This window comes from Alligator mississippiensis, chromosome 12 (assembly GCF_030867095.1).
Source record: "Alligator mississippiensis isolate rAllMis1 chromosome 12, rAllMis1, whole genome shotgun sequence".
NCBI lineage: Eukaryota > Metazoa > Chordata > Crocodylia > Alligatoridae > Alligator > Alligator mississippiensis.
Genome location: NC_081835.1, coordinates 20,197,958 through 20,212,933, shown reverse-complemented (window position 1 = coordinate 20,212,933; position 14,976 = coordinate 20,197,958). Strand labels below are relative to the sequence as shown.

Genomic DNA, 14,976 nt, shown 5'->3' with positions numbered 1-14,976 from the left:
CACCTTGGACAAACATCTAGAAACTTGGCGTTTCAACACATTTGGAAAACAGGGCCTTTCTTGTTTTCTTATTATTTGCTTATTTTTTCATAACATTCTTGAAGCTTAAGAACGAAGTCCAAGCATACTAGCAGGAACTTGGTGCGCAAAGGTATCCACCCTCTTGCTTGAGCACTTGTCTGTCTGGGAAAACTGGGAGCTATATGTTTGGAACTGCAGGAGGGGAGAACATGGATGTGCAATTTGCAGGCCTCTCTGTCTCTCTTTTTATGCCTGGTGATGCGTTTTGTACCGTATCAGGAACAAAAGCAGACCACTGCGGTTTAGCTGTTAGTGGAGCAGTTTAGCTGTTAATGGAGCCTGATCTTGGTATTCATCTGGAAAGGATGTTCAGGCTGGTCTAAGCACAGCACTCATTCCAGTAGAACTGGTTTCAATTAGGGTGTGTTTCCTTACTGAAATAGTTATGTAGGTGCAACCCCTGACATGGGGGTAATTTATACTAGTGAAGATGGACCTTGCACAGAGACAGCTACTCATCTTCCTGCACAGGAATATCAGTCCTAGTATAAATCACATTAATACTGATCAAATTTGACAAGTGGGGGCTTGAATGGCATTAGCTATACCGCTATAGTTCAAGCACTAACTTGCATTTAATCATCCTTGTAAAGAATAAGCATACAAATCCTTCTCTATTTAAACAGTTATGCATGGGCATGTATGAGGGGGATATGGGTTGGATTTTAACAAACTGATATGGTGTATTGGATCATGACTGAGTCTTCAGTTTTAAGCAAAAGGTATTCCTTAAAAACACTTCATAAAACTTTGGGGTCTATTTTCCAACCTGGCCGATGCTAATATTTGCTCTTGAGAGCATTTTCAAGGGACTCTGTCTTTTAAGTGAAGTGAGACATCATCTTTGATTAAAGCTTCAACCTACCCATAGTAAATCTCATGCCTGTTTCAAGCTTCATATTACATTCTCTAATTAGTTGTATCCTTTCTTCTCTCCTGGTTTTAATTTGAAGTCAAATCACTGGTTTACTAAATCAATTTTAGAATCCATTACCTCCAGCTGATTCCCACCGTGCTCCTATGAAGGTTGAAGTGCTTGTGGTATTTTTCCATTCAGTTGCCTTGTCTCCTGTGCCTGGAGGGTGGGGTAGAAATGACTTCTTATTGCTCTAACAGCACCATATGCTGCCTCCCCAAATCTGCCTGGATGCCTCTGACCAGTCTTTCTGTAACAGGAGACACTTCCAAAGCCGTGAGCTGAGATCACTAATAATCTATAATTTCCCAGTGTATCCTTAAAAGGGAAACAGTAGAAAAGAAAGGGAGTGTGTCCAGGATAGCAGGAGGCCCTGTTACCCCCTCCCCTCACTTCCTTCTGGAACATCAGACTCCAGGAGAAAACCCTAGTCGGTCTGGATCTGTTTGCTTTCCTCAAAGAAAGGATTGACTAGGTCTAAGAAATGGCCGCAAGAAATGGCTCCTCCTTTTTCTGTCCTTACTGCATAACCTGTTAGGGTTTAACAGACAAAGGGAATGGAGAAAAATAACAATTTGGGCTTTTGCAGACCTGTTTACTGCAACGATTACCTGACAAGTAAATTGAATTGGCTTGCATAGGAACTTTATATGGGTTGAAAGCTTGTCATAACCAGAGAGGAATGAGAGACACGAGGTTATCAAGTCTGTTGAAGATGTGTAAAGCAGGTTAGGGATTGCTGGCTGATGACAAGATTCAGCAATATCAGGGATGCACTCTGATTCTATGGAGCGAACCATACAGAGGAAGGGAGAACACCTAGGAGGGCTCACGGCTGGAAGGGTGCTTGATATGAGGGTGTCTTTTTGCTGGCTGTCAGGCAGGAAGATTTGCTGGCTGTCCTGTGTATAATTCAGTATTTTTTTTTTTCTACCCTTCAAGTTACAGCGCCACCAAACTCCACTTAGGCCTCTCCACCTGTTTACAGTTGCCCATTAAAACTATGAACTTTTGGGCGCTGCCTGGGCAAAGGTGTTCTCATGCAGTTTCCTTGGCCAGCAAAGATGAGTCCGAGCTCTGAGACTAGACAGCTGGGTCACGTTCTGCTGCAACCCTGAGCTCTGCTAGCCCCAGAGGAGTTGGAATCCTGTCTGGGCAGACGCAGAGCAGCCTGCCTTTGTATGAGAGTCCAGGCTGGAAGGCCAAGATAGATGAGGAAAGAAGGCTTTTTTTTGACATGGAGAGTGGAAAACTGAAATAACTGGCTGTTGCTAGAGCAGGACAGCATGTGGGTCCCAACAGTATTCCTTTTGGCGAATTTATGCTGGTGGAAGGCTGTGATTGGACCTGCTTGTCCATTCAAGTGGTAGGTGTGACAGCTCTTGCCCTCTCATCAGCTCAAACAAATCTCCCTGCTCCTGCCTCCTCCATGCTGCTGCCTCTTTAAGCAGGCTCCCCTTTCTCTTGGATTGCGGTCAGCCCCTGCAATTTAGTTTTGCCTAAAACAAGTGATGCTTACGCCTGGTTGGGGATTGTTCCCTGCTCCAGGTTTGGCTTTTCTCAGCCTGGTAAGGGCAGCTTGTTCCCCCGGAGAATGGGGAGCTCAGCAGAGTGAATGCTCACAACCAGCACATTTCGCTTGCGTCTCCTCCTTTAATACAGGTTTTGAAAAGCAGCATTAGGACTTGGGGGGCCTTTTGGTCATGAATTGCTATGGCAGCAACCCTACTGGGGGGAGCTGGTGTCAGACCCTCCAGGTGTGCCACTTTCTCACTGCCATTCTCAATCCTGGGCTGCAGTCACCCAGAGAGGTTTGCTGCCGAATAAATCCGTGGCGTGACTGTTTGTTAGCCTGCAGATGGCTGGAACACCTGAAAGGCACTGTGTGGGAAGATGGTGTTGAAGTGTAGCTAATGTGGCTTGAAAGCCGAGTGACTTCTTGCTTCCTGTGACACCCTTGCACATCTGTATGCGGTGGGCCCTGCCTCTCCTCAAACCAGCCCTGCTCTCCAACAGGTTTACAGCTCCAAAGACCACCATAATTGCTATAAGCCTAGCCAGGGAGCTCTTACTGCTCTTACTTGAAACCTGTGCACTCAATGGGGTGACCCCATAGAGTTCGGTTTAGTGAATTTAATCTGTTTGTCCCCTACCATGCTGTTAATCTGGGCTGGTCTCTTGGGGAGAGCTGTAGAGGAGACTAGCCCTTCTCCTCATTAGTGACTTGTTAGGGCAGGTAGTGGTCTAAGGTGGTGGGATTTGTTGCAGCAGCCAAGGGTAAAATATGGGGATTGGTCTTTTGTGTCTGTGCCACAAGCTGCTGTCTCCTGTAGCTGCTGTTGATATTCGCTCATCCGGAAGGGGAACACTGGGAAGGAAGATGCTTGTGATCAAAGCAACAGCGATTCTTCTCCAGTGCTGTTGACACAGTGGTGGGGGTGGCATCAAAAACAGGAGGAGATGAAGAAAACAGCTTTGTGGAAGCGCAGCCAAGTTTGCCCCGCCGATCTGGCAGTCTGGTAGCGAGCGGGTTGGGGTGGGGTGATGAGAGAGACATTTCCAAAAATAACCCTGTTCTCTTTAGCAGCAACGAAAGCCCTGCAGGGTTTAATAGTTCTGCCTCTGTTTGGAGGGGACCAGCTGTTAGTGAAAGACAACACGGTCATGGGAAGCAAACTTCATTACAAATCTAGCACTATCCACTTGCTTACAGCTACCTTCTGGGAATGGTCTCATTTCCTGAAGTGACATTGCAGCAGGCATAGCTGTAGGGGAGTGGTACCCGCCAGATTGCCTAACAGGCACAGACCTGGCTCCAGGGCTGAGGCTGGGGAAAATGAGACTGGTGCTGAGATCCTGTTCAGATGGTGTGCATACAGTTGTACTGGTTAGACAGAAGAGCTATGCTAATAGATTGATCTCCTTCAAGCCCATTAGCAGTTCAATGGACGTTGGAATTGGAAAGGCTATGGATGACGGATGGTAAAAGCTGAGAGTTGAATGTTGAGACGTTAAAGAAAAGTTAAAAGTAAACGTTTAAAACAAGTAAAGACAGTTCCACCTAGTCTGATTACCTGCCCAAGGGGATGCTGGATACATTTAACTTGGCCTTGGTCCAGGCCTTGGGTGTAGAATAGTCTCTAAAGAAAGCCACTTCACTTGGGGTGCTTGAATAGAGGTCAGCCAGAGCCCTGGAGATTGTGTTGCGTGGGCAGAGGGAAAAATCAGATGTGGTCAAGTAGGTCTCTTCTCTCTGCCTCCTGTGATAAATCACTAATTCCATTCAGTTCATGCTCTGTGTTGCTGGAAACCACTCTAAGCCTAACACCAACCTGCTGATAATCTAGCCAGCCGCCTTCTTGTCCATCTGTAGCTTCCCAAAATACCTTTCCAAGAATCTACAGCGGATTGTGTGAAATCCTCCTTCGTTATCTCAGCCTGATGACTGTATAATTACAGCAGCAAGAAGAATACTTTGATTCGGTGCTTCAATTATGTAGTGAAAAGAGTCCTAATTAGATCACACCTCAAATGCCATGAAGCAAATTATGAACAAGTGTCTCTCTAATGAAACATCTTAAAACACTGGAATTAATAAGTTAGGAATTATTTTTCAATGTAGGGTTGCAGTGTTTTGGTATATAAACAGCCTGCTTTCCTGCTCTGGGACTTTTGAGCTTGCTCAGGGCAGTTACTAATCCAAATTCCATATTTTGACTTGCTTCTCTAAAGCAAACCAGTGTCACTCTGGCTTCTGACATGAGCTGCTGCTCGGAAGATTGATGGTCTGAAGGTCCATGTCAGTGATCAGCAAAAAGGAACCTGAAGCCTTCCAGAGTCCAGGACCTGGAGCAGTACCATAGTTTTACCTTAAATATGCTCTTACATCATCTTCTAACTAAGTAATGATGAGATGAGCAGTCCTCCTTCTCTGTTGCCTGGAGGAGGTCACAGTCTGTTACTCATACATTGGATTACAAAACCCTTTTTGTTCCTTTGTTTCATTGATTTGGTCCATCAGTGACTATTGTTCTGAGTTTGGGATCTCTCTCATCAGGTTCAGGCTGCTCTTCCTTGTCTTCTGGGCTCTGTATAGTTCTCTTACTAGAAAACTCCGGCCTCTTTTGGTGTCTCGTTGTCCCAACATGTTTCCTCTGTCAAATGGTGTCAGTCTCTGGATGCTGTTTGTCCTGTTCTCTCCCAGGCATTCCAGTGCCTCCACTGCTGCCCTTTTCATCCTGAATTGTAACTTAAATTGCTCTGAGGGTACTTTCATGTTGAAATCCCTCCTAAAGACATGTTGCTCCCCTGATACCTTGAAGAAACTAGCTTGTTTGTAGCGTAGGATAATCAGGTTCTGTTTCATTACAGAAACAAGGTAGTACTTAAAACTATCAGGACATGACTGATTACCATCTGACCACCATGTCTTGCTTTTTGTCCTTTATTTTGCCTTCGCTCACTACCTTTTGAGGGAGCCAGCTCTTTAGCGCAAAGACTTTGCATAAAACAGGAAGGTAGTGCCATGCAGGCTGTGGCTGTTATTGCATACAGACTCTATAATTGGAGAGAGAGATCTGTGCTCAATAAGACTAGTTGATGACTCTGAATTGTCATCTAGGTTGAATATCTGAGGAAAAGCAGAGGTGAAACAATTTGGAGAGAAATTGATTCCTGCCTTATTCCTAAAGCTTAACACTTAAGGTGTTTATGTTGTCAAAGTGTGATGCAAATAGGTAGCCATCTGTTATTAATTGACACAGCTGGCAGATGAATGAAATGAAAATCTGTCCATTTGGAGTCCGAGGGAAAATGGGGCCTCCACACTGGTGTGATCACATTCAGAGCTACTCGTTGTTGCACTCTCACTCTGCAACACTTCTCTCTTGGGAAAATGTGTCACGCAGCTCATGCCAGAACAGCTGGGCTTACTACTCGGATCAACTTCTTGATCCATCCTGTTCACCTATATGCTTCCATGATGGAAAGTGGGCTTGCTGAAGCACTAGCTTTGTGTGTTGGGAGCAACATACCTTAGCTGGGTGTCAGGAGGCTAATTGATGCTTTTAGCATATTGAACTGCTTAAATTAAAAGGAAAGTATTCTCCTTATTCCACATGTTTGGAAAGTGGACATGTCTGGCAAACTGAATCCTTTCTGGTGCCACCAATATGGCAGCTTAGGGGTTTTTTTCCTTATACATTGTGAATCTGGTAGATTTCAGTGGTCTAAGGAAGCAGAAGTTAGTTCACCTTGAACCAGTTCCCAAATTTCTGCTGCTTCTGGTGGAGAACAGCTTCACCTCTTCACTCGGTGGCATTCCTCTCTAGTGCAATGCAAATAGTGTGCTGTTTTTCCAAGTGCTCTGACTCCCTGTTAAGAAATGAGGAAAGAATGTACATGCCACATTGTAATTATCTGATCCAAACAAGCCCCAGGTATAAATTCCCCTGGCTGGAAGGATGCTTGCTGGAGTTGATCTGAGGGTAGACTTCTCATTGGTCAGGGTGAGAAAACCAGCTGCTCTGGCATCCAGCCCACATCTCTGCAGAGAAACCTTTAATGAGAACTAAGTGAGCTTCTCCCACCCTGTGAAGGCAAACCAGCCAAGTGTCCCAAGTGTGGGAGGCTTGCAGATGCAAAGCTGGTTTCTGGCTGTGCAACAACACAGAGGAGCAGGGTTTCACTGACTTCTCAATGCCACGAGCTTTACAAGAAAGGGAAAAAGAGAACTGGAAAATGTTTTGAAGTGTAAACTATCCTGATTAGAAGGTGGGGTCTTCACCTGATGCCCCACCTGCCACCAGTTATATTGGCTATGTGTAATGATCTGTCAGTATTGAGACCCATAAAACTTCTCGCTAACACAAAATCCTGAGATTCAGTTTGCTAGCACTTTGTCATCTTGCAGAATCTGAGTTCAGGGCTGCCATCGGGACAGATCTGCCATGATGAACAGAGGCTCGAGGTGATCTTTGCCGATCTGGCCAGGCATAAAGATGATGCCCAGCAGCGCAGCTGGGCTCTCTATGAAGACGAAAATGTCATCTGCTGCTACCTGGAAGAGCTGCTTCGCATCCTGGTGAGTGCCTGCATGTTGGTTCTGTGGAGCCCGGGGCCCTTGTTTGCTCCTCGATGTCTTTTCCTTGTTCTGCCCCCAGTTCAGCAGCTGGCTTCTTCTATCTTGCACCCATTATTCCTGGTATGTAATCCTGTCATTACTCCATTTATATGCAATAATGTAGTCTGGGGTGGAGGGTGCTGGCTTCTGAGGAATCTCCCCTCTGTGCAGTCTACCTTGCTGGGTAATCATGTTCAAATCCACCTTGCAAAATTGTCATGAAAATCATTTAGTCCCCGCTGTCCTACATGCCAGTGAGCATTGTAGTAACCTATCCTAGTCACCCAAAATCCTCTGCCCAGGCAGAGGGTGGGAGTGAAACTCCATGAAGCTCATGTGAAGCCAAATCTGTCAGAAAACAACCCTGGCTTAGCTGTCCAACCAGCTCACATAGGGCAAATGACATTAGAAACTATGTTCTAGCCATAGCCCCAGTAACTGCCTGATACTGTCCATCTTTGCTGCCTTTTAAAGCTACATTACAAAATATGACCTGCAGCTGTACTTATGACCTGCTTCCAATGCCGGGTTGTGGCTAGCAGAGAAAGGGCCTAACTCTTAATTTGCTCTCAACACATGTAAGCTTCAGTTCTTTCCCTCAGATGTGCACTTCACCAGGTTACACTGAGTCCAGCTTTCTGTGTGCCCACAGAGTTCTGCAAGGTAAGAGCTATCCTGTTTGCAAAGGTACAGAAGCCCTGAAGGTGAATTTCAAAATTTTTAATTAGCAGATGTGAAATGTCCTCCCAACATGTTGTGTCATAGGTGGAGAGCTGCGTTTTCATTGGAAGCAGCTGTTGTGGTCCACGCAAGCTTATCTTTGTGTGGGAGCTGGATTACATATGCATATATTACACTTTCTCATGACCATAGCACAACATGGTACTGCATAGCAGTAGTTTCGAGAAGCTGCTCTTTAGTTTATAGGACCTGGAGGAGGATGCGCTGGAGTGGCATTGAGACAGCTCCAGAACTTTGATTTTTTTTTTTTTTGTGTGTGTGCGTGTATTTCTAATGCAGCTGTGCTCTCAGATGCAGGTTTCGGGCATTGCCCTTGATTTCTTTATAAGGTACTTGGCCTGGGAACACAGGAATGTGAGGCCTGGTTGAGTGGGAACAACTTTTCACACTGTTGAAGGACAACCTGACCCAGACTTGCTGCAGACTCTTGACAGTCCATCCTGCTTCTGCAGGGTACCACCTGTGTGACCTGCCCATTTTTGTATTTCCAGACGGATGCAGATCCTGAGGTTTGCAAGAAAATGTGCAAGAAGAATGAGTTTGAATCAGTCCTGTCCCTTGTGGCCTATTATCAGATGGTAAGAGATGTTGCAGCCTGTTTCTTCTATTGGAAGGTCTCCTGTAGGCTCAAGAGAAGGGCTAACAAGGGTGAACGTATGAAACTTTTCCATTTGGACGCTTTGCTCTTTAAACTGGGCTGAGTTTCAGAAACACCACCTGCTTTTGGTTTACTGTAGTACATATATAGGTTACTTGCAGGACTGGACCTCTGGAGTGGCTTCAGTAGCAGTGTCCAGTTTTCTGTGCCAGGAGTCTGAAGGGTAAAGCTTGCTTCTTTTTTAGCTCCACTCGGGAGCAGAAGCAGCAGTTCTGCTGTCACTGAGAGGAAGGGCTTCTGAGAATGCCGTGGGAAAGCTGACGGGCTGCTACTGTTCCTCTCAATTGACGCACGTCTGTGCATTAGTAAACAGCTTTGCTTAGGAAAGTAGGTTGTGAGGAGAAGCCCTGGGACTGAGGAAGGAAATCAGTATTCAGAGGAAGAAGTTTGAGCTTGCCTTTAGAGCCTTCGGAAATGCTTCTGTGCCCCATCCCTTTCCGAAGCGCACTGCTGTGGGACTTGGACACGGACAAGGGGCTCTTTGTTAGTTTCCAGCTATAGTACATTAAGTGTTGTTATGCTTAGCTTTTAGTATGTTCTCTATTTAAATTCAGCTTGGCATGGAAGGGCTGCAGCATGTTTCAGAGAACTGAGAAGAGCAGTGGGAAACAGGAATCTGCTGGCTTCCCTGCCATGCAGTGGTGGTCTGCTCTGCCCTGCTCTCTGAGTGTATCCGCATAGAAGGACTGACCGTACAGAGAGCAGTAAGGCTGCCCACATAGCTAGGGCACCGCATGCCAGGACTTAGCTGCCCTTTCATCAAGCTTTCCTTCTGAGCTCTGATCAGTTTCTAGGCTGGCTTTTGGAGCAGTGGCAGGCTTAATGTTGCACCATGGTGCCTGTGTGCGCTCCAGGCTTGAGCACAGTCCTGACAATGGCACTCACATAGCAGTGTTCTAAAGCTTTTTGATTAAAATCCCATCCTCTCAGCATCAAATCAAATAACTTCATAGCAGCCCCTCAAGATTCTGTTTGAGTTATCAAAGACAGTACAAGGGAAAGGGAGGCTTTGCAAGCCTCATGCTCCCAGGGGACTTGCTTGCCCTCTCATACCAGGGCTCATGGAGTCTTTGTCCGCTTGTTCATTAAATCAGACCAGCTTTTGATGGGGGCATCGCCTATCTCATCACAACAGCAGAGTTGAGTTGCATTTAGAATCTGAGCCTTTGCTGCATGTGCAGTCTTTGGGACTGTCTGAGATAAGACCTACCCTCATGGCTAGATTTAAAGAGTTCAAACTAAAAGCTGGGATGGGTGCACAATCTAATCTTATTAGACAACCCTATGCTGTTCCTGATGATGTGCTGAAACTTGGGGCTACTCCCACGTTAGAACTAAATGCAGACATTGGAGTAAATGCAGGTGTTTGCATGCTTAGCCGGGCTTCTGTGTAGAACTGAATGCCCAATCCTGGCATTGTTTCTCCTGCATGTCAGGCTGTTTTTTAAGCCTTCCTCAGAGGCATTGGGTGTGGGCTGGAGCCAAAGCTGGGGATTTTGATTGGGGTGTGCCAGTGCTCCTGCTGTCACTCAAAGCAGTGGTTCCTGGCCTAGAGGGTCTTGCCTCTCCACGCAGGGTCAGACTGATTGCGGTATTTGGGGTCAGAAAGGAATTTTACTCCATGGTCAGACTGGTATGGACTGAAGGGGTTTTTGCCTTTCTCTGTAGCAGAGGAGCATGACCCTCTACCTGGTATCTCTTGAGCATATATTAACAACCTTTTACAGAAACAGGATATTGGCTGCTGTGGTTCCCCTGCCTTTCCTGTGGCAGGTTAGTGTGTTTATGTCTTGTGTCTGGGTTAATGGTGGTTTTATGAAGAGGTTAGCTTATGGATTTGTGTAGGATGGTTTGGATAGGGTGATCCTGCCTCAGGCAGGAGGCTGGACTCGGTGACCTCTGGAGGTTCTTTACAGCCCTGCTTCTCTATGATTCTCTGAAGGATGCTCTCCTTTCCAGGAACACCGAGTGCCACTCCGCCTGCTGCTGCTGAAGTGCTTTGGAGCCATGTGCAACTTGGATGCTGCTATTATCTCCACGCTCGTTAACTCTGTCCTCCCCATGGAGTTGGCCCGAGACATGCAGACTCATACGCAAGGTGAGCCGCAATCTCTGAGCTGCTCTGACATGCGATTCCCCAAGGGTGCGTGTTCCATTAGATAGGTTCCTCAGCAGCTTGTAACAAAGCTTTGGTGCTCTAACCTCTCACAAGTTGTTGGCAAGCTGCCGGAGGCTCTGGGGGAGACTAGCATATCTGTTCTTAGGGTTAGGCAGCTTGATTTTTTCGGTAAAGCCAGCTGGGTTTAATCCTCTGAGTGAGGCTATAAATAAATGTGGAGGTAGCATCCCACTGGCACAGGCTGCCTCGCTCTCCAATGTCCTGCTAAGCAGGAAGCTGCATGCATTGGTATTCTGTTTATCTACCAGTGTAGCTTCAGGTATTTCAGCTTTCTTTCAAGGCTGTGGTAGAGGATGCATGCAGGTCCTTGATGCAGAAATCTGGCTGCTTCTAGGCAAGCTGCATCTGTGAGCCCCAGCCTTTCCACCCCTGTGCAAAGTGCCCAGTTCTTTCTGACAGAGATGCAGCAGTTCAAGTCGAGCAGCCATCCCTGAGGCTAGACTTACTGCTTGTCAGTACCACCAGAGCACTTGCTGTGGATTGTTTCCTTCCCTACTTTTCCAGTTCTGCCTGGTTTTGAAAGCAAGCAGTGAAACTTCCCTGATCCCTTGACAAACATACTGCAAGGCATCTTGTTCGTCTGACGGTTCCCTTGTACTGTTCTGTAATTTATCCCCTTCATTTGTTTATATGCATCGCTGGTGGAGGGTGGTGACAAGCCAGTCGTATTGGATCCTAGTAGGCAGGTGCCTTCTAGGTTGGCAGCGATTATGACCTTTGTTTTGTAGAGCTGCAGATGTGAAGGTTTTGCTGCTCATGGCCTCTGAAGATGAGATTTCCCTCCCCTGCAAGGGGTCTGGATCTTCTGCAGAGAGACTGACAGCACAACCCTGACCTGCTAGTCTAGAATCCGAGGTGCTTTTCTTCTCTCCAGCTGTCCTGCCACCAGTGTGGATGAGGGCATGGAAACAAACCTGTTTCTTGTGAGGGCATGTGCAGATAGCCAGCACCTAGTAGTGCTTGGGAATGTGCTATGCAGAGTATTCATGCATATACAGTTCCCAGAGAGAGAGCTGGGACTCTCCCCGTACTCCTAAGGGAAGGCTGGGGTCCTTTGGCATTAATACAGGCAGCCCTTGTGCCCTGGAACATGCATGCTACTTCTGGAGGTAGCTGCAGCTTGGATCCTTCCTGTAGCCTCAGCACAACTGAAAACTGCCCGTGGCTGTAGGTACTATGCAGTGCCACAGAAATTTTCTGGGCCTTGTGTATAAGACTTTTATGCCCCAGCTCCTCCCAGTTCAGTCCCTACTGGTGAAAGCTGCTGACATCTTTCTTCTTGGCTAACACCTGATGTGAAATGACAGCAATGCAACTCCACCTTCCTGAAGACCTGGTTGAAGGAAGGGAGCGGGGGAGGCACTTGAAGCCAACCTGCCAAATGGAAGTACAGCTTAATTGAGGTAATGGGCGGCGCTTCCGTGTCAAACACAAAGAGAAAACTGTTTAACAAGCCCCTCTAGGCTCCTGGTGCAGAGACAAAACGAAGAATAAAACTTGCAGAGGGAAGCTCCCCAGGGAGGCTGCTCTCTTTGAGCTGCCTCTCTTGCTGGGCTTACCCTGAGGCCAAAGCTTAGCCTGACCCAGGGCAAGGGGGCACTGTCACAGCTAGGCTGGCCCTCCCCTGTGTGAGCAGCCAGATGTGACTGAAATTAAGAAAGCATTCATTAGAGCTGGGCAAGAAGGCAGCAAGAGAGCTATAGCGTTTGCCTCTGTATTGAATGCAACTTGAAAAATCCCACTGAGCAGGGAGGGAGCAGTGGGAAGATCAGTTGCTTCTTACCCTGCCCCAAACGAAAAGAAGCTGCCCTGTGTTGGAGAAAAGTGTCAGGGAGCCACCGACATCTATCAGCAGCTTGGATTCACTGGGCTCTGCTGGAGACTGACTAGTGACCTAACAAAAAACCTGGAGCTGGGGCAAGAGAAGGGAAGACTGATCGTACCCTCCAGTGCACTCCGATGGGAAGATGAAAAAAAATCAATCTCATCAAACTGCACTGTGGCCAGGGATTGCCTCTTCCTCAGCTCCTAGCACTGTCACCTCCTAACATTCCTCTCCTGTGTATTGCACGTTTGGTGCATGTGTTTTTCAGAAATCTGACCCATCTCCTGTCGAATGGCTTAGGTGTCAGTGGGAAAGCCTCGCCCGACAGGTTTGACCTGTGATGTTTTGCTGTTGTGGTGTTCTGCCATTTTATCCCTGTCTGCCTTGTATCCTGAGATCTAGCTTTTAAGTGTAGCTGTGGGGTGAAGAGAAGTTGTGCATTTTTTTAAATATTAAAAGAACCCCCCCAAAAAAACCAAAAAAAACCCCAGCTCTCTCTGTGTGGTCTCAAATGTTTCAGGTATTGACCAATTTAAGCAGTTGATGATGGTGATAGGCACCATAGAGAGAGTAGTTAAGATCCCATCTATTTGCCTCTGCATTCACACTACCTGGAGGTCAGACTGTGCTGGTTATAGCATTGTAACAGGGCACCATCTCGGGTTGCTGTGAAGCCCCTGGATCCTAAGCAAATTTCTTGCTCTGTGCTCTCAGGGCAGTCCACCCTTTTTTTTTTTTTTTTCCTGCCATGCCTTGAAGTAAGTTGTTAACAAAGTACAGGAGGCTGCCCTGATCTTACACTAATGATCCCCAGGTGTTGGGAGTTGATGCCTTGTAGGCTAATTGTGTGGCTCCATTCCACCCCTACACCATGCCTCATGCCTCGCAGGTGTTTTGAGTCGTCATTCGGGTGGGATACTCATCCCTACCTTACCAGGGTTTTAACCTTCCTGGTTTCTGCCCCAGTACTGTGGCTGGTCCCATAGCCCACTGTTCTCGATGTTTGGCCCTCAACCCTGGTTTTGGCCTCTCGGGTGCCAGACCCATGGGCCCTGTCTCTGCCCTGCTTTGGGTTCTGGGCTCTGCAGCCCCACACTTTGCCCTGCTCTGGGCTCTGCAGGTCCATCCACCCTTTATTTTTCTCTGGGCACAGCACCTTCTCTGCCTTGAGCCTACTGCCAGCGGGGCTCAAGTCAGTCGCATGCCCCTAGGACACCAGTGGGACCTCCAAATCATCCCTTTAGTCCCAAACCCAAGCCACTGGTGTACCTGAAATCAAAGCACTTCTGCCTTCTGCTAGGCACCCAAACTCTTGCTGGGCGTGCAATACAATAAAGGCCACTTGTCTGCATAACAAGTCTCTCTCTGCTCTCAGGTAGCTCTTCCTTGCTCCCAGGCCTGCATAGCTGCTTCCTTCCAGCCCTACCTGCTATGCTGCTGCCAGGATCTCTGCACTCTGCGACTCTCAGGGCTGGCCTCCTAGACTGGCTCGAGCCCAGGGCTTATAGCCTGGGCCTGAGCCCGCTTCCAGTCATGTGACACCCCTGTCAGCTAACCTGGCTACAGGGCTGTCCCTTAATCCCTGCTCTGCTGGCTGCTTGTGCTACAAAGGCTGCCCTTAAAGAGCCTGTGCTGCTCTTCAAAAACAGGGCCGTGGTTCTGTTACAAGCATGGGCGACTGGAGCCTCTTGAGTCAGGGGGCACCGGTTAGTGACTGGGGAGGGTCCCCCTACAGCCGATCTCACTGAATTGGGGGGGGGGGTGTCCCTGGCAGCTGACCTTACTTGCCAAAAAGCAGCCATGCCGCTTCCGGAAGTGGCATGGCCACTTTTGCTGACGGCCCCACTCAGCAGGCCAGTGCTCGCAGGGGGGACACTGGCACTCATGCCTGCCCCCCGGCTAAACGGGGAGCGCGGCCTGATGGGGTGCACCAGCTCTGTCAGGGGGTGCACGTGCACCCCCTACACATTGCCATTGGTTACAAGCATGTACCCACAAACAAGTGGGATTGGGAAGTGCTGATCCCTGGCACAGAGGCTCAAAGCTGGGACACCAGAGAACTCCAGTAAAAGCCTGGAGTGTCAGTGAATTGGCTAGTTTCTTATGGCCTTTTTGTTGCATTCACCCACCCCCAGGTTTTCTTTGAAATAAGGCAGAAGAGTGAGTAACTAAAATGCTGTTCCATTTTGTAATGGCAAGTGGTGGCAAGGCCAGCCAGCATCCTGATGGATGTATTGCTCCATCACTCCAAAGTCTCAAGTCCCTATTGCTGTGCCCTCTGCCCTATCCAGCAGTGCTGCAGAATAGAGCCATGGCTTATCCAGGGGAGGGCAGCTGCCACTGCTGTGCACACCCTGGGAGGGCACGGGGGGAGGGGGGGGGATAAGGTGTGCCCCTGGATCGGCGTAGGCAGGGTGGGCTGCAGCTGCATGGGGCTCTGCTTGGCAGGGGCTGA

At 48.0% G+C, this 14,976-nt stretch overlaps 1 protein-coding gene across 6 annotated transcripts in view; it reads left to right on the top strand.

Annotated features, from left to right (window-relative positions):
- NCKIPSD (NCK interacting protein with SH3 domain) overlaps nt 1-14,976 on the top strand; it is a 91,613-nt gene that overhangs the window by 55,426 nt on the left and 21,211 nt on the right. For all 6 annotated transcript variants that reach the window (XM_059715920.1, XM_019495414.2, XM_006273333.4 and 3 more), the window contains 3 exons: nt 6,909-7,079; nt 8,351-8,437; nt 10,477-10,615. In XM_059715920.1, coding sequence (XP_059571903.1) covers nt 6,909-7,079; nt 8,351-8,437; nt 10,477-10,615 — 397 coding nt within the window. The remainder of the gene's footprint in view (nt 1-6,908; nt 7,080-8,350; nt 8,438-10,476; nt 10,616-14,976) is intronic.